We start from the raw sequence: 27315 nt of genomic DNA, 5'->3' as shown, positions 1-27315 counted from the left end.
TATCATACCTATAATTCAACTGGGGTAGGTAGAGCTAGCATCACAAGTTGTAAATACAATCTTGTAGCAAGTTTTCGTATTGGTATTTTAACATATCACATTGTGAAATGTATACAGAAAGGTTACAATTGCGTATAAACTAAATACGATTATAGATACTTAGTCTATTGTATATACATACATAAACTAATGCCTATTTCCCACCGGGGTCAGCAGATACTATGGAATTCTATTTGCTTCGATTCTGACACACATCTCTTGCTTCATCCACATTTATTAATCGTTTCATACACGCACTTTAGTCTGTTGTAGTAATAAAATAACTTCAACGAAGCAATAAAACAAGGACTACAGTGTAGAATACAATAATTATATTATCGTTTATGTCTGCTAAATCACTTTACAAATACATAAACATAAACCACGAGTAAACAGTTCATAACTTCATCATCTTGCAGTAAAAGCCTCAAACAACTTTCTAGACCGCTGGCTATCCGCTTAGACTTAGAAATTACTGTCTCCATAATAGCTCCGCTTTTATCAACCACTTGTATATGAAAACGTATAATTATAACGCTTTACAGCCCATGACTGTATGATACATTAAGTATACCAAGACTTAGAATGATAAGTAACATCCAGCTATAGACAAGCAACACACAAAAACATCACCATGTTTAAAGTTACGAGAATTTTAGACAACTCACCATCTCGGCCTTTGATTTAGACCAATTATAAACCCATTTCTTGGCCCAGAACAGCTATTACACAGACCGACAAACAAAAAATATCAATCGTAAAACCACTTTGCGTACACACTGGTTTGTAACATCATTCTTGTATCACTTGACTTCAAAAACGTACGTACACTTCAAAACACTGTAGTTTATCACTACTCAACATGGAAATTGTTTCAAAAAGCTGTTCTTTTCTTAAATTGAATGTGGTTTTTGAAAGTGGAATGCTGTAACGTCGGCGGTGAGGGTGGAGGCTGTATGCGCGCGCGCAGCCTCGATCTGACTGACGACGATGCCGGCTCGAGCAATGCTGCCAATGTCATCATGCGTATACTACTACGAAAGCTTCGAAAGCTACCATAAGTTTAGAATGAGCTTTTTAAGAACCAGTTGTTTAAGGGCGCGTGCATATTAAGAATGCGACGTGAGTATGCTTCTCTGAGATAGTCTGATGCCGAAAATATACATTACGTATTGTGATCAGTTGGCACATGGCTCAGCTTGGTAAAGATTAGGTTCGAAATCAAGTTTCTTTATATGTTCGACTATAATCTAGTCTAATAAGTCTAATAATTTAGATTATAGTGTTTATAAGTATATAAAAGATTAGTAGATACGAGATCATAATTACTTGTTGTTCTACCCACCCTGTTAAAGCTAGTTTGAAAACTGTAAAACTTGTTTAAGGAAATTCTATCCAGTGCATCCATTACTCAGGCAAAGTCAGGTAGAATAACTAGTAATTTACCTAATTCTTATCTAACTGCTTGAAACTGAAAAAATGATCTCAAACGTAGTGGTTTACTGAGGGACTTTCCAGGCTTTTTTTTCTGTAGCCTAATTAATGTCCCACTGCTGGGCAAAGGCCTCCCCCTTCTCCTTCCAACCCTCCCTGTCTTGGGCATTGTTCTGCCAAGTGTGCCGGAAGGCATCCAGCTCGGCCCTCCTTCGTCGTCGTACGTTCCAAATATAGATGACGCTGTACAGATGTACCTTCCTTTAACCTTATGATTTCATGGAAAACAGACATAAGCCACTTTTATCTTTGTTTTTGGATATAAATAATGACCCTTGTTATTACACCTAGGCCCAATACATCTTTTACCTTTTATTATTCTGATCAAAATAAAGTGAAGCTGTATTGGTTGGTAGTAACGTATACGTATTTGATCCAAATATCAAGCAAAAATTATTTTTATATGCGTCTTTGCCAACACATTATATTTTTTAATATGTCTCTCTCTCTTTATTTAAGAGCTGCGCTCTTGTCGGTGGAGTTATTGCCTTTACTCCATAGATAGGGCGTGTAGAACGGTGGTTGCCCCAATCGCCTTCCGTTCCGCAGTACACCGACCAATTTCTCAATCGGTGATGTTCTAGCTAGAGCCCTACCAGAATCCACACCAGAATCCAACCAGTACTGATACCGCTGCTGCCCGGCATCAGGGGTGCGCTTATGAAGTAGCGGCGCATACTCGCTACGTCACAAGATCGTCATAGAACCTAATAAATATGTACCCCGAGCAATGAGAAAATAAATAATTATCACGATAAATCTGAATAGCGCCATCTGCTTTTACTTTTAGGGAACGTAGTCTAGAAAGTCCTTCATTGATAAAGACCGATCTTTAAGATTTTTAAAACATACCACGTTAGTAGAACTTCCACCCGCCTGGCAACACCACGAGCCGCCATGTTGGTACGGCGACACGAGCGCCCGTCTCTGTCTGCAGGAATGTGACCCGCTATCATCTTGAAGGCCGAGCAGCGCCCCTCAATGGAAATAAGCTGCGAGCTTTCCAGTTCCACTACCTGCTGCCGCGGATTCGCTTGCGCAGTCTCGAGAGAGCGCGACGGCAAAGCTCTTGTTACTCGTTTATTTCAGTGTTACCTAAATAATAAACAAAGAAAAGCTTAACAAGCTAAAGCTTAAATTAAGCTTAGTTTAGCAAGCTTTTAAGATAAATATTTTTTAAGATATTATTGACCACAAACTACAGAAAATAGGTTAAATATTTTTTAAAGTAGGTAATTTAGGGGAAATATTACATAATTATGATAGTAGAGTTTTCAGTGGAGTTATAAATGCTAATAATACATAGGCGGTTGACTTGCCTTAAATCAGCATCAGTTTTATGAATTAAGTAGTAGTATTTTTTTCGTATTATACATACATACTTAAACTCATGCCTTTAATCTCTAATGGGATGAGCAGAGCCAAAGTTATCTAATATTTGCAGCCACCGATGGTACGAAGTGCTAAGAATCCTAAGATGGATGGATTTCTTGCACCTATTATATTTTTCTAAGTCACTGTGGTCCTGTGGTACAGTCATGAGCAATATAATGTACCCACTTTAGGACTCCGTCGCACTAACATATTTGACATTTAGTGAGACTTACAGTACAATTTGTCAAAAAAGTTAATGTGACACGGTACCACAGTGTATACATATTAAAGCTCGTGACCGTACACCAGCGTGCTTCTCAAACGGGGAACGCCGGTTAGAACCCCGGTACTAGACTTGCACCAATGAGTTATTAATTTATCTTAAGTGCAGTTTTCACTAACACAGTTGGTTCGACCATTATAGACGGTAAATACAGAGTGTTAGTGACATCGTAACGAAAACTTTAATGGATGATTCAGGCCATCATTCTGAGTTGATATCAAGTGGAATTTTCCGTCGCACAGAACGGAAAATAATTAAAAAAAAAAGTACATGAATTTGCGACGGATTGTTCCACTTTCATATCATAATTGGGGGTTGAACTAGGTACCAACACCTCGGTCTCCTTCTGCGAGGACGTGGTGGCGCAGAAGGAGGCAGCGCAGCGGACAAGAGAGGACGACCCCCTCTCTGCTCCTATCCGACGAAGAAGAACTGGGCGGAGAAGGGGGGTATTTGCTCGCCAACTCTTGCCCGGTTAGCCCTTGGGCGACGGGAGCGGGGAAATCCCGTCGCTCAATCCATCAAGGGCTGTGGAGGCTGTGGTCTGCCGTATGTTCCCGGCAGATCACATAATATCGGAGAATATGGATGGACTGCTCCTGCCATCCTGAACCCAGGAAGAGTCCGACTCGGACGGCGCCGACGGGTGCACGGAAAAGTGTGCCAACGTCCCCGGACACCCGCCAATCGGCGAACGGAGTGGAACACCGAGGAGTTTTAGTAAGTAGGAATCTCACATAACCCAGTCGCTTTCCCCGGGCGGCTGGGTATCCATGATGGATTTCTCCTCGTAAAAAAAAAAGTACCAACACCTCATCAAGCTTTCTGTTAGACCATTTACTATGTCATCATCACCATGGTCATTTGGTACCATTGATGTACCAAAATTAACGAAGCAGACGAATTAACCATGACAATAATGATGACATAATAATGAATTTAAATGTATTCTCCTATTGTTTCTTTTGTTACGATCTGGTGTCTATATAGTTCCGTGTGGTACCGAAATTAAAATAGTATCAATTCATACTTCCTGTTGGTGTCATAAACATAAATATAACTAAAGAGCCTGCTACTTCTGATTACTGTAGATTCAAAACTTCAATGGGGCCCACATATTGTATCACTAGCGGGCAAGCTAAGTTCAGCAGCATATGCCGTCAGAAGGATCCGACAACTCACAGATGTACCCACTGCTAGACTTGTCTACTTCAGCTACTTCCACAGCATAATGTCTTACGGAATTTTGCTGTGGGGTCGAGCCGCTGATGTAGAAACTATTTTCATCATTCAAAAAAGAGCAGTTCGCGCTATTTATAAGCTGCGTTGTCGGGACTCTTTGAGGGAGCTGTTTAAAGAAATAAATATACTGACGGTCGCAAGTCAATATATATATGAAAACATTATGTATGTACGTAAAAACTTATCTCTCCTTCCGAGAAACTGTGAAAGGCATACTTACAATACAAGAAATAAACATAAAATTGCTATTCAAAATTCTAGATTAAGTAAATTAAATTCATCTTTTTTGGGGTTATGTATACGTTTTTACAATAAAATACCAGATAATATTTTAAATTTGTCAGAAAATAAATTTAAAGCTCACGTGAAGCTTACTTTATGTAAAAAAGCTTATTATAAGATTAATGACTACCTAAATGATAAAAATGTCTGGTATTGAATGTGTTCCTCTAGTTATTAAATAACTTGTAATGTATATCCATATTTTTTAAAAGATGTGTTGCTGTTGCAGTTTCTTGTCATTTCTTCTCCTCAGCCATAACACCTTGCGAAATGACGTAAATTCAAAAATGTTACATTGACCTTCAACAAGTTTATCCATGATAATTACGTTGAATAAATGATTCTGATTTCTGATTTCTGAGCCGAGCGTAGTTATCTCACGGGCCGCAAATAGTGAAAAACAAACCTAAGTAGCCGCTAGTTGTAGCTTTTTGCAGAAATATATTTGTCAAATTTTCACTTTGGAATAATTTCATTTCACAACTAGTAATTTGCTAGGTATGCAAAATTATCCTCTTACAACTTTTTAATAGGCATTATAATCATTATGTGAATTATCAGTTTTATTTTCACCTGCAACCGAAATAAATACGACCCATACCATACGTATTTGTAACGTAAACAGATGATTTATGCAAAGTCGATGGATTTGAAAAAATCATAATTCGCGCACCTTCACCACTTTAGGTAGAACCCTCCTTATAGTAGTTACATATCAATAGGTTAATCGTAAAAAAATAATCAATTATTCCTATCAATATTTTAGATTTTTACGCTTCTTAAATAGTTTTTATGTATAACTAAGATGTAAAACTGGCATGTTAAGCAGAAAAAAGGTAACTTGACGGCTTTAGTTGATTTATGAATAATGTTTTTTCTTTTTTTATTTTAAATAAATAAAGTATTTTTATGTTCAGGCCATGATTTTTTGTAAAATATCTATTCACTATCATAAAATAATACTAGTCAGATTTAATACAGTTTTAGGTATGCGAAACAAAACGCCGCCGTTGCTAGTTGCTAGGCAACAGCGTCTGTCACTTTGACATTACATAAACGATGTTTTTCGAATTGCTCTCGGCTTTTTGGCGGGAGACGGGAACGGGACAGTTGCTTTCTTCATTGAATAATCTAAATAATTAATACGAAGTGGTGTTTTGTGGTTAATGATCGCATTAAGTTAGTCGGAAGACATTCGCGAGTGTTATTATATTGGAGTGTTCAATAAACAGAGTGTATCTGCCTATTTTCGCTTCGTGTCAGGAAGCCGCTTCATAACTCAAAAGTTTATGCGGACTTTTGAGTTAATTCGTTTGGGGTTCGGAGTAGGAGTCTACTCCGAGGGTGGGGGCTTAGGTTTCATCATCATCACCTTTCATCATTTCATTAATCATCAAGAAAAAAAAATACGTCAGACATGGCTGTATGGGCATAGTTCCCTTTGCCTTACCCTTCGGGGAAAACAAAAACAAAAAAAAAAAAAAAAAATCGAATTGCTCTCAGAAATTGCGTGACCGTCAACGATAATAAAACAATTTAGGAAGTGAATTGAACATATCTGTGTGACCTCATATGATCCAATTACCGGTGCTACCCACGCAAGGAACAATAACAATCATGAAATTGACTTGACTCATTGGATATTCAGACGCGAGGGTGTACGGTCGTGCTGTTTAACAAGCAGGTTTGTTCTTATTGATTCCACAAAAGTGACTCATTTCTGTTGTGATTTGGGGTCCGAGGTGTATCGAACGGTTACTGGATGAGTGTTTAATGAAGCGCGACTTGGCGAACTTTGTTTAGTCATAAAGCAGGCAAGTTTGTCAACGTTTGAACGTTGCGGTCGGTATAATGTTCAGTTACTCAAGTTATTGTTACGATTAGGGATTTATTTATTTATTTATTATTATGGACAACTTACAAGCTACACAACTCAAACAGTACTAAATTTTTCTCTTTTCTTGAAGAGTATAGTTTGCAACTGGCAGGATAAATATGATTATATTTTTCTTCATTGTATGTAACCTCGCTTTTGAACACGGTTTGATGGTTAGTGATATGGTTAGCAGTTAGTGGTATGGTTAGTGTGTGTAGTACAGTTAAAAGTGTAATTACTGATATCTGTTGAGGGAATTTGGTTATGGATAATACAATTGTCTCGAACTGTAATCAGTTCTCGAATTTAAATAATCAAATTCATAATAATATTAAAATACATCATATCGATTTTATTTTTACTCGAGTGAGTAATCGATTTGTAGGTTATTTATGTCATAACAATACTGGCCAGAAAAAAGTTGATGCTTTTGGCGGGCTGTCATTACGAAAAAACTAAATAATTTTCAGAGAACAAATGAAAGTGCATTAGAACAGAGAACAGAAATCAGTGAACATTCAGATTATTCAGAAACAGATCAGAGCAGAAGTAACAGTGTGTTTTCGGATATAACAGTCAACAACGGTTTTACCAGGCTTCCTGTCGATGCGCAGGAAGAGTGTTCGGTTGGGTCTTATGATACTTATATATTTTCCTAATTACTTAGATATCGGTTATGCTATAGGTATTTGTATTGTTTGGTATAGGTCGACAAAGGGAGCAAATGAAATTGCATTAAGAGGAGAGAACAGAGGTCAGTGAATATTCAGATTATTCAGAAACAGATCAGAGCAGAAGTAACAGTGTGTTTTCGGATATAACAGTCAACAACGGTTTTACCAGGCTTCCTGTCGATGCGCAGGAAGAGTGTTCGGTCGACAAAGGGAGCAAATGAAATTGCATTAAGAGGAGAGAACAGAGGTCAGTGAATATTCAGATTATTCAGAAACAGATTAGAGAAGAAACAGTGTGTTTTCAGGTATAACAGGAAGAATATTCAGTTAAGTCTTATAATACTTATATATTTGTCCTAATTACTTAGATATCAGTTATGCTATATTTGTATTATCCGATACAAATCGATAAAGAGAACAACAGACAGTAAACAGTAAAACGGATAGTAAAACAAACAGTAAAACATTGCAGTAGGTAATATCGTTGTGGTGATTTATCAGGTAATCAGATGAATTTATCAAGGCAATCTGAGTGGACAGGGATGGCTGTAAGGGGCGGTTGGAGGCCATTCGCGGGGTTTCACCCCATATTCAAACATCGTGGGCTTTTTACCCTATATTCAGACGGCTATGGGCATGTTGTCCATTTGTGGGTATTTTGCCCCATAGGTATTCATATAACTATGAAACATTCTAATCACATATTCTAACATCGTTGGTTTTTTACCCTATATTTAGACAGGTATGGGCATGTTGCCCATTTGTGGGTATTTTGCCCCATAGGTATTTCATATAACTATGACACATTTCAGTTTTGGAATGTGATTCAGAATTCAGATAATTCGTGACCTTACATGATTATGTATGGTTCACGACATGGTGGAGATGCTGGGATATCTTGAACATGTAATTTAGTGTTATGATACCCAGTACAAAATCAGTAGATACAGAACAGTTGACATCAAATCAGATGGACCTAATTAGATGGACCAATTCAGTTGTTAAATCAGATGGACCTAATTAGATGGACCAATTCAGTTGTTTAATCAGTTGGCTCAAATCAGATAGGCCAATAACAGTTGTTAAATCAGTTAGCTCAAATCAGATGGACCTAATTAGATGGACCAATTCAGTTGTTAAATCAGTTGGCTCAAATCAGATAGGCCAATAACAGTTGTTAAATCAGTTGGCTCAAATCAGATAGGCCAATAACAGTTGTTAAATCAGTTAGCTCAAATCAGATGGACCTAATTAGATGGACCAATTCAGTTGTTAAATCAGTTGGCTCAAATCAGATAGGCCAATAACAGTTGTTAAATCAGTTAGCTCAAATCAGATGGACCAATAACAGTTGTTAAAACAGGTGACTCAAATCAGATGGGCCAATAATAGTTGACTTAAATCAGATGGGCCAATAACAGTTGTTAAATCAGTTGACTCAAATCAGATGGGCCAATAATAGTAGTTAAATGAGATGGACCAAATCAGTTGTCAAAGCAGATTGACCAGATTATTTGCGAATCAGATCAACCAAATCAGTTGATAAATCAGAAGGACAAAGCCAGTTGTTAATGTTATCGACATCAAATCGGATAGACCATGTAACTGTTGACCATAACAGTTATCAACATCAAATCGGATTGACCATGTTAGTTATCAACATTAAATCAGATAGACTATACCAGTTATCAACATTAAATCAGATTGACTATACCAGTTATCAACATAAAATCAGATTGACTATACCAGATATCAACAAATCATAAATCAGATCATGAAATCAGATCAGTTGAATTGAGTTGCTAAGTTTGTTGTCAGTCAGTTCATTTACGAGTTTCGAAAAGTACTAATTCATTGAATTTATGTTTTTGGGGTACAAATTTTATTATGTTTTACTTCAATTTATATTGCAAAAATTCAGTGTAAACATGTTCGAAATAGTCAGTAAATATTGTCATTAGAAGGAATACCAACCAGTTGCTAAGAGTTAAGACCAAGTTTTCAATTAAATATCATATATTAACCAATTCATATACAACAGTTATAGAACATGAATCAACAATCGTGCTATCAGTGGCGCAGAAGCAATCCGGGAGTCATTATCCACAGCTAGTGGATGCCTTCCAGGTTATTATTCAGTACAATTAAGAGTTCTTTGTTGTTGACGAGCTTCGGGAGTTGGAGAAGATTAAACAGCAGTTCAATGAGGTAAACCATACGCTGACGCATACCAGGGAGCTGTCAATGATATCAGCAGCCTCGATCTCTTCAGTCGCAGATCAGGATATTCAGGTGAGAGCCTAATTGCCCTCTATTAAGCCGTACCTTCAGTAGCAACAAATTGGAATGCCTCCGATTTTTAGACCTTTTTCAGTCGTTAGTTGTCAGCACAAAGCAAACATACCAACATCATCTGGAGAAAGTTGTGATATTAGATATATTAAGTTGTGATGTTACTGTTACTTTCCAGTTACCCAGAATAGACGTATCTGCTTATTTTTATCAAAAACATCAGCCAAATTTTCAGTCAGTGCGCTGTCTCATAATAAACAACAGCTTCAGCTAAATTAACAGGACAGAGAAATGAACTAGAGTTTCTAATTCAGCAAACTGCCGTTGCTCAAGTTGTTCCGAACATAAAGCAGCAACTTGCACAGTCTACTCAAAACCTACAGCAGAGTTTAGAATGCTAAACTTAATCAAAACACAGGTGTATTTCATAATTCTCGCGTCGGGGCAGTGTCTCGAACTGTAATCAGTTCTCGAATTTAAATAATCAAATTCATAATAATATTAAAATACATCATATCGATTTTATTTTTACTCGAGTGAGTAATCGATTTGTAGGTTATTTATGTCATAACAATACTGGCCAGAAAAAAGTTGATGCTTTTGGCGGGCTGTCATTACGAAAAAACTAAATAATTTTCAGAGAACAAATGAAAGTGCATTAGAACAGAGAACAGAAATCAGTGAACATTCAGATTATTCAGAAACAGATCAGAGCAGAAGTAACAGTGTGTTTTCGGATATAACAGTCAACAACGGTTTTACCAGGCTTCCTGTCGATGCGCAGGAAGAGTGTTCGGTTGGGTCTTATGATACTTATATATTTTCCTAATTACTTAGATATCGGTTATGCTATAGGTATTTGTATTGTTTGGTATAGGTCGACAAAGGGAGCAAATGAAATTGCATTAAGAGGAGAGAACAGAGGTCAGTGAATATTCAGATTATTCAGAAACAGATCAGAGCAGAAGTAACAGTGTGTTTTCGGATATAACAGTCAACAACGGTTTTACCAGGCTTCCTGTCGATGCGCAGGAAGAGTGTTCGGTCGACAAAGGGAGCAAATGAAATTGCATTAAGAGGAGAGAACAGAGGTCAGTGAATATTCAGATTATTCAGAAACAGATTAGAGAAGAAACAGTGTGTTTTCAGGTATAACAGGAAGAATATTCAGTTAAGTCTTATAATACTTATATATTTGTCCTAATTACTTAGATATCAGTTATGCTATATTTGTATTATCCGATACAAATCGATAAAGAGAACAACAGACAGTAAACAGTAAAACGGATAGTAAAACAAACAGTAAAACATTGCAGTAGGTAATATCGTTGTGGTGATTTATCAGGTAATCAGATGAATTTATCAAGGCAATCTGAGTGGACAGGGATGGCTGTAAGGGGCGGTTGGAGGCCATTCGCGGGGTTTCACCCCATATTCAAACATCGTGGGCTTTTTACCCTATATTCAGACGGCTATGGGCATGTTGTCCATTTGTGGGTATTTTGCCCCATAGGTATTCATATAACTATGAAACATTCTAATCACATATTCTAACATCGTTGGTTTTTTACCCTATATTTAGACAGGTATGGGCATGTTGCCCATTTGTGGGTATTTTGCCCCATAGGTATTTCATATAACTATGACACATTTCAGTTTTGGAATGTGATTCAGAATTCAGATAATTCGTGACCTTACATGATTATGTATGGTTCACGACAACAATCATTACAATAAGACAATACTGTAATTTATTTAACTTGCTATTTTATTGTATAAATTTGCATTTCCACTATGAATTTGCAGACAATGTCTCGTCCACGTCCACAATGGCAGCTGCAGGCGATGGCGGCACAGAAGCGAGACAATGAGCTCCGTCGTGCTGAGGAGATGAAAAAAGTGGCGAATTACTTTGAGTTGAATACCAACAAGTCTAGACACCATGAGCAGTGGACCACTGAAGGTTACTATGAACGAGCTAACAAAGAAGCTGAGTTGTTCAGTGAACGGAAGATAAGGGCTGCGTGAGTAATAATAATAATTATTTATTAACAGGTCCCTATAAATTCATACAAAAGTCATAAAATAAAAAATACACAAAAGTGTAAAATCATTAAAAAATAAACAGAGCACAAGAAAAAAAACTGTAAGTAGGTAAGCAGTATACTTTTCCTTTTTTTGTGATTTTTTTGTAATCCATTTAAATTAACATGACATCTTGAGTCAAGGGATGCTTTATTAAGGTTAAAGTTGCAGGAGATATGTGGTGTCAACTTTGTAGATTGATCCTACAGTTCTAATTTATTTGAATTTTCCTTATAAGGTGTTGTCAAATTCCTTTTATTATTGTTATTATACACAGACATATAGATATTAAAAAAATAAAAAAACAATTAAAAACAATTATTATTTTATTATTTAAATTATGGATCTACCTACTCCACTCCAATCTCATCAGTCATCCCGTGATCATGGCACTTGCAACAGTGTCGAAATATCGGGAGTCTCATATCCCCATTTAAACGCGGTAAGAACCCGTTATTATGTGTTTTAATTATATAGATATTATTTATTATCAGAAAGAAATAATGGGCTTATTGATAACCTAGTCAAATGAGATACTTTTTACGAACCAGATAAATGAAAATTGTCTTTGGAGTTTGCAGCTCAACATTCTGTAATAATGGTACATCATATCTTTTTGCCAGAAGGCAGTTAATAATTAAATTGTTTGATATACCCCTCATGCATTTGTTGGAGGCGATGGTGGCTCCGGTAAATAAAACTCTTCTAGATGTTGTTAAATGGACTGTACTGATTTAAAAAGTGGGAAATTATTTACATAAGTTAACATAAAAACATTTGTCGGCAAAGCCCGTGGCGTAAGTGCTGTAATATTGCCATAGAAAAATATATTATAGGAAAATATATATGACTTTGATGTTGCCAACAGCATTCATGTTAAGTGTTTCTTTTTCTTTGTGTTTTTATTTAAATCTGTCCTTTGCAGTCTAACTTATTAATAAATATTTTTTCTTTATTCATATACTTATTGATGAAACCTTTTCCCATTTCCAGGCAACTGGAGGAGCGCCGCAAGAAACTGGAGCTGATGTTGTTTCAGGAGAACATGCAGTACCAACAGGAACTCAGGGCTCTTGCAGCTCAACCCAAGTTGTTCAAAAACGGGTATGTTATTTTGTTATATATTATTAACGTTTTCAAAGACAGTCTGTCTATAACCATGGTCACGACCCAAAGAAATAGTATGGAAATAGAAAAAAGGATATAAGAGTGGAAGAAAGTAATGGAGGGAGTCTGTAGTATGTTCCCCCCCCCCCCCCCAGTGTAGACAAATGTGAAAAACAAATTAAAAATTTACAAGGTTATTTTTATTACAAACAGGTTTTTATTGTAAACAATTATTTAGATCATACCTGAACAACGTACCAACATCGGCCTTGAAGGAGATCAACCAGGGCATCATGGAAAAAGAGCAGCAGCTTCGCAAACACGAGGCTGAGTTGCGGCTGCACCATGCGTGGAGGCTTCGGCAACCAGAGCTGCGCGCCGCCAGGGACTACCTCGCTAACGGGAAGCTCAAGTCTGCCTGGTGAGGTGTTTATATATCATGGAGTAACATAATATCACTATGGGATAGCCAGAACCACATCCACCGCAAGATGTCCTAGGTACCCACACCTCACCGAGCTTTCTGTTAGACCAATGTGAAAGGTTCCGTCGTCGACGCCGTCTATAATGGTCGAGCAAACTAGTGAATACTGCACTTAAGATAAATTAATATCTCGTTGGTGCAAGTCCGGGTTCGAACCGGCGGTCTCCAATTAACAAGCAAGCCAGTGTACCACAGGACCACAGTGACTCAGACCATGGTGTAGTAGGCTACATTTTCATTTTACACCCTCTGTGCTACTAATACAAATTAGTGATGTTCCGAATATCCGTATCCGTATCCGCGGATATCCGAGATAAAAGAAAAATCCGTATCCGTGTCCGTTACTTTTCCGGATCTTTTTCAGGTGATTAAGTAGAATTATTAAATAAAAAACATTATTATGAAAGCAAGATAAAATATCACTTTTATAACAATGAAATAACTAAAACTTTAATCTTTTTTTTAACAAAATAAAGATCCGTATCCGTGTCCGCGGATCTTTACACTAAATATCCGTATTCAGATCCGTATCCGCGGATATACATTTTTAACGATCCGGCACATCACTAGTAATACAAATATACTTTATTGCACCAAAATATAAATAAATAATTACAAAAGTCTCTTAACTAGGTACATGGTAAATGGCAGCCTTATCGCTTAAAAAAAACCATACCAACATGCTACCATAAAATAAAGAATACTACTGCATAGAACGGTAACTCTATGATGACCCGTATCAATTCTTATCGGGGGTCGACCTCAGAGGTCTTCGCTTTACTCTTGAACGAACTTACTTTAGGTTTTAAACGGCCGTAAGCCGCTATGGATTGTATGGCCCAATCGCATTTACGATTAAGGCGTCACACTCCGGACAGTCCATACAAAAATATCATTGTGAGCCGCATATGCTGCGTAAGTACGAGCAAGACAGAAAGTTAACGCGCTTACTCTTAAGCAGCATTTAGACTAAGGCTGCATTTCCATTGACGCGGAGGTGTGCGGAGATGAGCCGAGATATGTAGGAATCGACCAATCAACGTGAGGGAGAGAGTGACAGAGCGTCTTCGTTTCTCGCTCTCTCGAACGCTGTGATTGGTCAAATCCGCACATCTCCGCTCTTCTCCGCCCATCTCCGCGTCAATGGAAACGCAGCCTAAAGTAAGACCCAGAGAGGGTGAGGTAAGTCTAGCCTGATACGAATTGGCGCGGAACGGAGAGTTATCGTTCTATACGTAGTGTTATTCTTTATTCTATGATAACTGGAGTATATTTATAAAGGGAGAATATTTTTCTAAATTGCGGTCGTTTTACTTTCAGGATGGAACAAATAATAGAGAAAGAGATGGAAAAGAAGAAGCAAGAAGAAGAGACGCGCAAGACTCTTCAAGAGAGAGACGAGGCGCTGCGCAGGCAGATAGAGATAGAAGAACAGAGACTTAAGGAAAAGGAGCAAGAAATGAGGGTAAGTCATAGTAAAGCCCTTCATTTCTGTTAACACTGTATTCTAATATTTATGGAATTTTCAAAGGCAGAGTGAATAGGCATTTGCTAGTTAAGTGTTTTCATGAGCCAGTTATGTCTTCTGGCGACCTCTGATTCTGGCGCACGCTTCAGTTAAGCATATTGACTTATCTGGTAGGATGACTCAGCGTTATAGTCACGACTTTGGTGGGGTGGAATCCCGCCAGAATCCAGAATTTGCAGATTTTTTCGCTCTATAAAAAACTCTTCTTATGAGCTCCTTTTTTCTATCTTTTCGGTTTTTTTTTGTGGATTAACAAGCATGTGTTACGTTTCAGGAGCTCCGTAGCAGTCTGGAAGGTCAGATAGCCGAGTTAAGTGAAAAGGAGACAGTTGTCAAAAGGCTACGGAAGCAGGAAGAAAGAGAAAGACTGATCCTAGACGAACTTCAACTCATATCGAGTGAGAGGGAAGGAGAATTAGCAAGACTGACGGCAGAAAGAGATGCAATGATCGTCAATATGGGTTTACATAAGTACAAGTTGAAAAGGAAAGTGGTATCCATTCTAAAAGAAATAGAGTTGGATTTGGAAATGTTGGAGAAAATTAGAAAAGCTGTTTTGAAGGTAAAAAGTAAATTATTTAATTTGTAATTAGTTTCCTTATCCTGTGGTTTTCCCAACTACTGTTTCCATAAGATATAACGTAGCCTAGGGACATCGGCAACTGTATAATTACCCTCATAAATGGTCGGTGACGTCAGAGATTTCAGCGGTCTCCGTGGTCCAGTGGATGAGCGTTGGGCTCACAATCCGGAGGTCCCGAGTTCGAATCCCGGTGGGGACAAATCACAAAAATCCCTAGTTTGGTTAGGTCAATACAGGCTGATCACCTGATTGTCCGAAAGTAAGATGATCCGTGCTTCGGATGGCATGTTAAGCCGTTGGTCTCGATTACTACTTACTGATATAAGTATGTGGTGGTTTCATGAGCCATGTTAGGGGCATTTGGCGGCTCGATAATAACCCTGACACCAGGATTGCTGAGGTATGATAGAAGAAGAGGCTGATCGATTATTTTCTATCTAACACTATAAATATCCTTATCTAATTAAGGACTACGAAGCAGAGAAGGACAAGAGTACAAAGTACAAGCGAGTATTGGACGCGGCGCTGGTCGAGCTGGAGGAACATCGCGAGAGAGAGAGACAGCGACAGAGGAACATCGACGCCATGTATGACGGAGAAGCGAGACAGATCAACGACAAGCAAGATAAGGTGAGGTGGCCTTTTAGTTTTTGTTCAAGTATATAGACTCGTTGGTACAGGAGCTCGGTGGCGCAGCGGTAAACGCGCTCGGTTTGCGATTGTTGAAGTTAAGCAACTTTCGCAAACGCCAGTCGTAGGATGGGCGACCACAAAAAAAAAGTTTTCATCTCGCGCTCCTCCGTGCTTCGGAAGGCACGTTAAGCCGTTGGTACCGGCTGCATTAGCAGTAGTTAATAACCATCAATCCGCACTGGGCCCGCGTGATGGTTTAAGGCGCGATCTCCCTATCCATCCATAGGGAAGGCCCGTGCCCCAGCAGTGGGGACGTTAATGGGCTGATGATGATGACATAGACTCGTGAGTGGTTAGAGCGTTAGGCTCACGATCTGGAGGTCCGGGTTCGATTCCCGACGGGGACATTGTCGAAATCACTTTGTGAGATTGTCCTTTGTTTGGTAAGGACTTTTCAGTCTTGAAACACCTGATCGTCCGACAAAGTAAAATGATTCCGTGCTTCGGAGGGCACGTTAAACCAACATGCAGTGGAGCAGCGTGGTGGAGTATACTCCATACCCCCTCCGGTTGATTGAGTAGAGGCCTGTGCCCAGCAGTGGGACGTTTATAGGCAGTTTAGCAGTTTTAGGTCACTCGTGGGGTGATAATCCGTATGGACTCTGTGAAAAACTGTATAACGCTAGGGATATGGTAACACGTTACGTAACAAACGATTGATTAGTTCATCGCCCATATGGTTCATAAAAGTTATATGTATGGATAAACATAACAAGCATCACGCCTGTATCCCCGAAGGGGTAGTCAGAGGTGTAAGACCCACTTCTCGCCAACTATGTTTAAGTTGTTTGTACTTTATATTTAATTGAGAATAGGCTCGCTCCCTATTATATGGACTTAAACATATCAGGCGAGGAGTGGGTGTATATACTATACATATCAGCCTAACCCATTGGGGATATAGGCGTGATGCCGTTATGTTAATTGATATATATTTATTATATATTTTTTTATCTTAAGTATACTATCCTATACTACTATTGAAGATGTCCTTAGAAAAGGTTTAATACGATCTACTCTGAACCGGCGTGCGTGTATGAAGCGATTGATTAATGTGGAGGAAGCAAGTGAAGTGTGTAAGGATCGAAGCAAATGGAACTCTATAGTCTCTGCTTACCCCGGTGGGAAATAGGCGTGAGTTTATGTATCCTAACTATCTGTATTCACTTTCTAGTTATGGGCGAAAGAACGCGAGGCGCGTGCATCCTTGATGCAGGAAGTACTGTCGGCCCTCAAGAGACAAGTAGAAGACAAGATAGAGGCGAGCAGACAGCAGCAGAAGGCCAATGTGCTCGAGAGAGAGCAGATCTTGGAACAGATGGACAGCTATCACCAGGAGGTAAAGGCCAAGGAGCGGGAGACACAGGTTAGTTGGGAATATAAAATTACAATTTATACTTCTTCATGGCATACCTATTCTTTGGATTTTTATGGAATGTTTTTGCTTTTCTGCCCTCAAACACTAATTGTATCGAGGGCTTTGATTTGACCAATAGCCGTACGACGTCTATCTACGTAGATAGCATTCGCTGCGTCTATTGGTCGAAACCCTCGATATGATTCGCGCTTGCCGTGCAGACCTTAGTATGGAATGTTTTTAATACATAAACATAAAAAAGAATAACACTAATGCCCGCTATCCCTAACGGGGTGTCCAGAGCCAATATCAAGATTTTGTTATCTAACACATTTAATTTAATCTTACAGCTCAAAAACTCATCTTACTCAACAATAACGGCTCTGCAATCCCAGCTGAATAGTTTGAAAGTCCAAAAAGAACAGATAGAAAAGGCAACGGAGAGAGAAGCGACCCTCCGAGAGGCAGTTGCGCATGAGAGTCAGATCCGAGGGGAGATAGCTCGTATGCAGCGCGAGGGCCACACTGAGGCGTGGACTTAGAGATGATACAACAGTAACAGTTACAACAACGATAGTTACAACAACGATAGTTACAACAACGACAGTTACAACAACAACAGTTACAAAAATAATGATCACAGTTAAAACGGCGTATGAGAGGTAGGCGCCGCCGGTACGATAGGCAACCTTGTGTGCAGAATCGTGCGCCAGAGTGTCAGATCCGTGAGGTGGAGGTGAATTATAACAGGTTGAGGTGATGGAGAGATATAGGTACGACGCGAGATACCGTGCAAGCAGCGCGAGGGTAACGTGTGAGTAACATTAAAAATATTTACTACAACGCCAGTTAGTGTCATAATAGTTACAACAACGACAAACATTACAATTTACAACAACAGTTACATAATCAGTTGACACAACAACATCTACTACAACCAATTATAAAGATGAAAGTTACTACAGCAGTTATAGCGATGACGAATAAGACAACACAACCTGTTAATAATTGCGTTTTCTTTTAGTGCTAAAGCTCAAACTACCGCTAATATCGTAGGCTGTGTATTCTAGTCGCTTCTAATAGACAATTCAATGTATTGTGCCTTTACTATTCATATTGATATTATTATAAGCAATCTTGAAGTACCTTTGATATTCGTTATATAAGCAAAGTTGTTCGTATCCGTACGTATAAGTAAGATGATAAAAAAATAGAGTTTTTATGAGACTGGTATAATAATAAACGAATATGTTTAGTGATAATAAATAAAAGAAAAAAATAAAATAAACATTTATCGTAATATGATGTGATTAGATAAAGAAGAAATAAAAAAGATAATGAAATATGGTTAAAATGTATTTTTATATTAGGTGTTCTGCGTGCTGTGTGAAATGAAATGTGCTGATTTATGGTAATAAATTTTTACTTTTTTTTAGAATTGACGTGTTTCCATTCTCATTATTATAACTGCTTTGCTTTCATTTTTTTTACAACACCAGCGCCACAGCGTTTATTTATAGAACTACTTCCCTAAACGTTTCACAAGATTTGGGACTGAACATAGATGGCGCTTGGTGTGATGTTATGTTATCATGACATGGCGTTTGTAATGATATCAGTGTTGTTCCAGAGATGGCGCTAGCTGTAATAAAATAACGTCACTTCTCTATTTTACTCAGCAGGGCCCTTATAAAAATATTTTAGGTACCTAGGTAGAGAGTAGAGACATATATAAAAAAATAACAATTAAAGTATTTTTATATTAGTTCACGTTCCCCGTAAATACTTAGGTACCTACACTTACTTATCTTTATTACTAACAAATCTAAACTTTATGTCTGGCTTGATAAAGAAAACAACATGAAATATTTGTTTTGCATGCACATTTTAAATAAGAACCCTAATACCCCATCCGGGGCAGGCAGTGTTACAGAGTGTTACAGACAAGACGACTTCATAATGGTCATATTATTTTCCATGACAAGGCGCGAAAGCGAGAATCAAAATGAAAAAGAAAAAGTTAAAAAAAAATGTTTAAAAAGGTTTGACTAAAAATATGTGTTCAATAATGTCATAAAATCATTGGCTATTTTCCACGAAACGTTTGTATAAATGACATTAAAACTGAAGAAAATAAACTTTTTTTTTTAAAATTACAAATGGCTTTTCGAACTTTTGTCGAATTTGGCCAACGATTTGTAAAATTACTATTCACTTTTTTAAATAAAAATACTTTTAGTTATTTTCACAAAAGAGTTTGTATACTTACTTAAATACAAAAAGAAATATTTTGCGAAAGAGTTGGTGTACTTCACCTCCATAATTCAAGCCTTGTTGGTGGTACTCCATTTTGAGGAAGTGGAGAAAAATATAAGTGGTATTATATTTTAGCGTAGCGTGGAGGAGTACGTTCCATACCTCCTCCTGTTGAATCTACCAGCCCGTTGCCTACAAATAGCTTTGTAGTACCTACTGAAGTACTTACCTAATAAAAATAAATGAGGACTATTTAAAAGGAGTGTCCAATGATGCAGCGTAACTACAGTTGCACTGAAAATCTCTGAAGGAATGAAGTCTTTAGAAAACTGTTTTTTATGAAGTTTTAGATAGGTAACTAAGTGTAGGTTTATATTTAGTAAGGGGAAGGTGACAAACGAGAAAAAGGCGAAGGAAGAAATTCTATTCATATTCATAACACTCTGTACAAGAGAGCACAATCAAAGAAAATATTAAAGGAGGCTTGTATGACCAGCTGAAGATAGCTGCGAAGAGAAAAGAAATATCGCAGAGGTACTTAATGAGAACTAAACGGAAAGGAACGGAAGGCGATTGGGGAAACCACCGTTCTACACGCCCTATCTATGGAGTAATGGCGATTACTCCACCGACAAGAGGGCAGCGCATAAAGAAAGAGACTTAATGAGAATGGCTGGTCTGGAGAGAAGGGTTTCTGTTGAATTGGGAGTAAACAAAAACCACAGAATGTATTCAGCTGCTTGTTAACTCGAGATTGTGTATGCTCCATCATCATACACATACATACATAAAATCACGCCTATTTCCCGCTGCGCTAGGCAGAGACCACGGAATTCCACTTACTAGGTACGATCCTAATTCCTGACACATCATTTTCTCTCCTTCAATTCTGATCAATGTTCTCATGCATGCTCGCTGGTTTAGAGCCAGGGCCACCATGATGGGTAATTTTATGGGATGATGGGCTGATGTTTGGTGACTTTTTCACCATGCGGTTCATCATGTTCATTTTAGGACAGTAAGTACGTATAAAACTTTTAACGCCGTTTTATCCGACAAGAATAAATTAAACTTTAAACTTTTAATTAAGCTTTTCGAATAAACATAATATTGTAAGTACCTACGATAATTACCATAACTATTTTATTGACAGATCTTTAAGCGTGATAGGTATATACCTATACCTGAATATATTTTTTTAATTTAACCCCTTAATGCATACTGGTTCGTTTCAGTATATCCCGCACCGATTATCGTAACTTTGTTATCCCTTTCCGGAAACTGTTCTATAAAATATATTTTGTAATATTATATTAATAATATATTTAATACTAGTTTTTGGTACTAAGTAGTAATTAAGCAGGTAGGTACCTATACCCTGTTAAACGTAAGATGATTGGAATGACATTATCTCTCGTTTTTTTTACACTAGACGATGTAAGTAGGTAGACCTACTACATGTTATGTTTAACAATAGATAGATCATATTATTACCTAGGACAAATAATCCAGTTAGGTAAGTCCAACTTCGAGAAAGAGATCTCTCGTCGGATCCAACTCGGATGGGCAGCGTTCGGGAGGCTGCGGAATATCTTCTCGTCCAGAATACCTCAGTGTCTCAAGACGAAAGTCTTTGACCAGTGCGTGTTGCCAGTGATGACCTACGGCAGTGAGACGTGGCCGCTTACTATGGGTCTCGTGAGGAGGCTCGGTGTCGCTCAGCGGGCAATGGAGAGAGCTATGCTCGGTATTTCCCTGCTGGATCGAATCAGAAATGAGGAGATCCGCAGGAGAACTAAAGTCACCGACATAGCTCGGAGAATTGCAAAGCTGAAGTGGCAGTGGGCAGGACACATAGCGAGGAGAACCGATGGCCGATGGGGCGGAAAGGTTCTGGAGTGGCGACCACGTGTCGGACGACGCTCAGTGGGTAGGCCCGCTACAAGGTGGACCGACGATCTGGTGAAGGTCGCGGGAAGCCGCTGGATGCGGGCAGCGCAGGACCGATCGTCGTGGAGATCCTTGGGGGAGGCCTATGCCCAGCAGTGGGCGTCATACGGCTGATGATGATGAGATCATATTATATTGTTTAATTTGATTTCATTAAATTTGAACAATCTCTTTTTATCTATTAAAATAATATGGGTTAATTTTCAACACGATCGATATTTTTGATGTTAATAGGTAAGAACATAATGGGTAAGTAAGCAATATTTGGTGTTTTTTTTTTACTTTTTTAGCACTTTTTTCAAAAGTCTAGGTAGAAAGGTATCTATTTAGGTGTACTATTTAGTGTGACCACTTAAAAAAAAGGTAGGTACCTACTAGGTACATTTTTCACGTTAACCGGTCTACCAACCTATCCGGTTACTTTTAAAAGGTGTGCTTAGAGTGATAGATACCTAGATACAGATACTTTTTATAGGTATATATTCATAAATGTATACATAACGTAATTAGACTTTTTTGCAAAAAAAACCTGAAAAGTATAAACTTTAGCATTTAATTTGTTTTGTTCTCTATAATTACCTACTATCGGGAATGGGTAGGCTCTGGCCGGCTGCTAGATTATCAAAAAGAAATACAGAACTGAGAACACAATTTTACATCTCGAAGGCGGGCAACTGTCTACATAAACATGGCCCCACACGCCCCCAGTCAAAACATCCACACACCAGAACCAAAACCATAAAACAAGACAGGCTAGAGACGCAACCGAAAAATCCAGGCTCTATAATTATGTTCTGCTACCACCCGATCTACCGGCAAGCCAATTTAAATTTACTGCGAACGCCGCACGTGTCCCACAAAATGAAATCCCACTACCGCACAGAAACACGCACGAAAAAAAATGTAGAAAAATACATCGCAGGCGCCACCCCTTCAACGCTAGTGGCTGCTTACTTGAACCACGCCTGTTTCTGAGCGCTACCCTTTCCATCTCTTTTACTCCCCTTATCTTGGTATCTTGCTCTCTTTATCTTTCAAGAGTTGTCGTGGAATAGCTGTAGGGTTTTGGTCAGTACGCGTTTGGAAGCCGCGCGCGTTGGAGCGTTGCCGTGTGCGCCGCGCGTGTTACCGCGGTGTGTCTAGTGAAGTGGCGTGTAGAGGTGCCGAAGTGGCGGGTTTCCTTGCCTCAGGACGGGGGGCCCATGCCCCCTTCCATCAGCACCACATTGGTAAAAGTTAGTGTCCTGTGCCGTTTACAAACTATCCTATCTGGGAACTGTGAATGTGCTTGACTATGCCCACCTATGGAGGTTGTTTATGTTTCTTTGTTTTTTACAATAAAAACAATGGTTTTGTTAATTTTCGTTATCTATATGTACCTACCTAACCTAATAGTTATATAAAATAACCACTATGTATGTACTTATCTATAAAATCTGTCAATATATCGGTACCAACTTATATATAAACATGCTATATATAGTATTTGTATATTAGTACAATAATAGGTATTTATTTTAATAATAGGTATATATACAGAATCTATACTTTTGTTTATACTTACTAACAATTAATATATATTATTGGGTACTATATGTCATCATCCATAACAAACTTACAAATAAAATATACAAAAAGAAACGTATTATTATAAAAAAAAGTATTAGATATAGTACCTAAATATAATCCTGGACCAAAGATAATAGTCGTACTTAGGTTAGATTTATCGACCGGGTATTGTTTTGTTAGGCCTAGACTTACGACTGTAGGCCTAAGTTAAAACTCGTTGTTTTGAACCTAAGCATCATACAATAATTTACTCAATATAACTTATTTAAAGGTAGAATTTGTATTTACATTATATCTTTTGTAATTATTTCCTTTTATTTTGGTGCAATAAAGTATATTTGTATTGTATTTGCAGAATTTGGATTTTCGTTAATAAACTATAATATATACACTATTAGTAGGTACCTACCTCTTTATTATACAAGTGTAGATATATTATGTATTTATACTAACTAGTAGGTATATATATTTTTTTCTTTTATTACTTACTTTTAGTACCTTAAGTTACCTACTTTGCTAAAACATAAATTTTAATATAATATGTACCGTAATATTGTTTAACATCATAATAAATAATAAGGTGGGTATGAACATGACTTGTAAAAATCAAAAGAAAATGTCAGATCGATAAAATACAGTCTTCATAAAATAATTTAAAATCTTAAATAAAATTTGCAATGTTAGGTCAGAAATTAAGATCTACTAAAGATATATATTAAAATAAATAAATCGTAGTATGATATATAAACAATAGCAAAATTTGCAAAAAGCAAATTTGTTTTATCGTAAATATTACGTAGGTATGTTACTATTTATATACCTACATAATAACACTGCTAGTTTACATTTTAATTTTATGTTTGTAATTTTTCATGTTACTTATTTTTTTTCTTTTATTTTTCATTCATTGTTTATTTTGTATAATAGTTTATATACGTATTATGTACGTACACGTCATATAGCGCGTTAGGTTACACTGTAATGCTGTATATACCTTTATAAATGACTAAATGTACGTCTATAAGAATTTTAAATGAAAATTGATGAATGAGCAACCGGCTAAGCACACGCCTCACAAAACAATAGCGCACGGGTATTTTTAAAATATCCTGCAAAGAACAACAATTCAAGTCAAGTGCTATTGTGTGACTGTTATTCAATGAATGCGGTAACCATTGCAAATAAAAAACATAAAAAAATTTAGAACAAAAGATTATAATCTTTTTCGGGAGGCGTGCTGCTGTTATTTTTAAGAATCAAAAGAATTAGAAACCTGCGAAAATCTCTTAAAGCTCACTTTACCTTTTTCGGATTAGTGTCAACGGGATTTTCTGGGGGTAGTAGGTATAATACTAGGAATGATGCGCACAAGGTGCAGTCGCAGTTTATAAAAAGTATAATACAAAGTACCTAACAATATAAAAAGTATAAGAATAAGAATGAATAGCTTTTCCTTAATACTGTCTATATTTTTTTTTAACTTGCACTGTTTTAAATATTGTAACTACTTAGGTACAAACATTAGAAAGTATTTATCACATACCTTAGTGTACCAATATATTCTTCAGTATAGGCAATTAGTTACCTACCAATATAGATGAATAGGTATATTGGCAGATATTAGGATCACATCACTAATCACTAATTTAAGAGCCATGCTCTTGTCGGTGTAGCATTCTCCTAACTCTCCATATAATAATATTAGGATAAACATAAGATAATAGGATAATGATGATGATGATTATATTAGGATATATAGGATATTATTATTATTAGGATAATGATCAAAAAAGCAATCTAGTAGATTTTTACCCGTCTTCATCTTCATTGTTCCCTCACTGTTGAGGATCGCGTCTACATGTTATGTTTTTCCACTCAGTACGGTTATATGCTGCGTGGACCGCTCTCATGCGCGCCTACCAAGTGGTAGTCTTCAGGATGGCAGAACACCTCGTATCTCCTCCTCGAGCATGTCTGCCATCCATTTTGTTTTTAACTGTACTGGCGCGTAATTTTTCGTTCCTTAATATTTCATCTACAGCATGTAATATTTTTCAAAGAACCTGAGCATCTTATTATGCATGATTGAAACAAAAACAGCTATTATTTTTAATGTGTGGTTAGATAATAAGTAGGCATATTACAACTTAGCCATAACTAAGTTGCATACTACTTAGTCGTAACTTAGTTAGCCCGGATCCTTAAGCAAATGGAAATTAGCTCAGTGGTTTTCTCATAATTGGAAAACAAATAGACGTCAACCTTTTTGTTTTAACCACTCATTTTTACTGCACTCATTTAGCAAAATGTCTGCAACAATGAAAAACACTATTTTAGTACATATTTTTACTTTTTTACGGAAATTAAAAACGGTGCATCGGTTCATTTTGTAGCTCTTAATTTAGCATTTACTTATTCAGTAATTAGCAGTACGAGTTTTATGAGTACTGACGTTTTAACTGTTCCTTGTATTTACACCTGCATACCCAAATTATGGAAACTTATAAACCTTAAATGCAGGGTATAAAATGTAAAACAAAATAAATAATCATGCTAGCTGATGTTCTTCTTTAGTAACAATGAACTTGGGCGAAAAACATCGTTTTACACACAATGCAATGATTTACAATTAAATGGGACTGCAAGTAATTTAGGTATTTCAGGCTCGAAATAATATTCAGTGTAATTGAACTTTTAAATTCTTATGAAATAATTTGGTAAGAACTTAAAATTTATTTATAGATAGAAAATAGGTACGTGCGTATTTAAAAAAAGATATGTGTAACCAATAACCATATTTCATCAGTACATAATGTCTGTTTAATTTTTCATACTCAGAATCATTTATTTATTACGGATAAACCTGGTAAAGGTAATTTTTTATAATTTTTCTACGTCAATCGTATTTAAATCCGTCGTTATTTAATTCATTTCGCTATGTGAAAAGTGAGAAAAGATGACAAGAAACTACAATAGTAACATTTTTTGAAAAGAAATATACATAATATATTTAAATGAATCAAATTATTGATTTAATATATTAAATACATATAGGTATTTAAAAAAAATATAATATTGGAGCTTTGTCAATTTTTCCGGGAGAAAATAGACACAGCACAATGAAATCTAGCTCACCAGCTTAATTTAGGTCCGTGTTCTGTGGTATAGGTAGGCTATTAAAGAGATATGGTAGAGAGATAGAAATGTCAACTTATAATCGTAAAAACCGCAGAATAAAAAGCGTGGAAGCGATAAATATAACCAAAAGTATAATACGCATCATTGCCGTTACCGCCGTCAGATTTCTGAACGCATCGTCTGAAATGGCGCGCGACCAATCGGACATTTGAATATGGAATATTAAACACAAACGACCTTCATAAATTGAGCCAATAAATGTCACTAACTCAAAAAGTCATGAGAAGAAAATAATAAAGTAAAAATGTAAGGCAACACTCGTATGACGATACCCTTATAATTGTCAAAATGGTGTGATTTAAAGCGCAAAAAAGTTTAGAACGTTAAAAAGATTTTTTGGTATAGCAATACTGTTTATATATTTTCCTAAGTCACCTGTAAATAAAAAACACATCGCCATTATTAATTATGATAAGTAAATGTATCTTCGAAAAACACAATTATCGAAAAGAAGGACAGAAAACTCAATTTAATGTCTTCAATGTGTCAATTAAACCCTACTGTCAGGCGACTGAATTATGATAGGTAACAGATGGGAACTTTGACTAGCGCCTTTATCTCTGCTCAACTAACCATATACTTATAAATGTGGCTTTCTCTAAGTAAATTGTAAATATCTACCGAATTTACCTTGTTGAATCGTAATAAAAGATGTAAGTACCTATATGAATCTGTTTCTTCGGAAAAAGGGACTAAGGAAAACTAAAAACTTTTAGAATGTCTCGTCCGTTAAAATATCATCCCTATCTCGGACACGGCTAAAGAGCTATTTACACCAATACACACAGGGTATTTATAGTTTTTTTTATGACGTGACTTATTGTAGATTTGCTGCAAATGGCATTAACTAGGTAGGTACTTGGCCGGACGAAAGGTTATTATAGTAAACTGTCGGAAATCTTATAGATTTGACTTATTTTCTATAGGTAACATTTTTTTTTATATTACA

The 27315-nt window shown here is 37.0% G+C and overlaps 3 protein-coding genes across 6 annotated transcripts in view; 2 read left to right on the top strand and 1 right to left on the bottom strand.

Moving 5' to 3' along the window:
• The window catches only part of LOC126375972 (tetratricopeptide repeat protein 28), a 75545-nt gene extending 74535 nt beyond the window's left edge, over positions 1-1010 (bottom strand). The window contains exon 1 of the mRNA XM_050023072.1: positions 708-1010. The gene's annotated coding sequence lies outside the window, so the exon portion shown is untranslated. The remainder of the gene's footprint in view (positions 1-707) is intronic.
• Positions 1011-6213: 5203 nt separating this feature from the next.
• On the top strand, positions 6214-18825 carry LOC126376359 (trichoplein keratin filament-binding protein-like). Of its 2 annotated transcripts, none has more exons than XM_050023677.1 (9): positions 6214-6398; positions 11363-11580; positions 12635-12745; positions 12987-13169; positions 14553-14697; positions 15035-15322; positions 15812-15973; positions 17211-17402; positions 17744-18825. In XM_050023677.1, exons 2-9 carry the CDS (start codon positions 11366-11368, stop codon positions 17933-17935), a joined length of 1488 nt encoding a protein of 495 aa, XP_049879634.1. In that variant the 5' UTR covers positions 6214-6398; positions 11363-11365; the 3' UTR covers positions 17936-18825. The 2 variants fall into 2 exon arrangements, with proteins under 2 accessions (XP_049879634.1, XP_049879635.1); XM_050023678.1 differs by lacking the exon at positions 6214-6398 and adding an exon at positions 6433-6528.
• Positions 18826-22663: 3838 nt separating this feature from the next.
• The window catches only part of LOC126376363 (LIM/homeobox protein Lhx1), a 79855-nt gene continuing 75203 nt past the window's right edge, over positions 22664-27315 (top strand). For 2 of the 3 annotated variants that reach the window (XM_050023686.1, XM_050023685.1), the window contains exon 1: positions 22694-22909. In XM_050023686.1, coding sequence (XP_049879643.1) covers positions 22882-22909 — 28 coding nt within the window. In that variant the 5' untranslated portion in view covers positions 22694-22881. Of the gene's footprint in view, positions 22910-27315 lie in introns of all 3 variants that reach the window. The other variant, XM_050023687.1, reaches the window with a different exon arrangement.

Source organism: Pectinophora gossypiella, chromosome 20 (genome assembly GCF_024362695.1).
Source record: "Pectinophora gossypiella chromosome 20, ilPecGoss1.1, whole genome shotgun sequence".
Lineage (NCBI taxonomy): Eukaryota > Metazoa > Arthropoda > Insecta > Lepidoptera > Gelechiidae > Pectinophora > Pectinophora gossypiella.
This window is presented reverse-complemented; position numbering and strand designations above follow the sequence as displayed.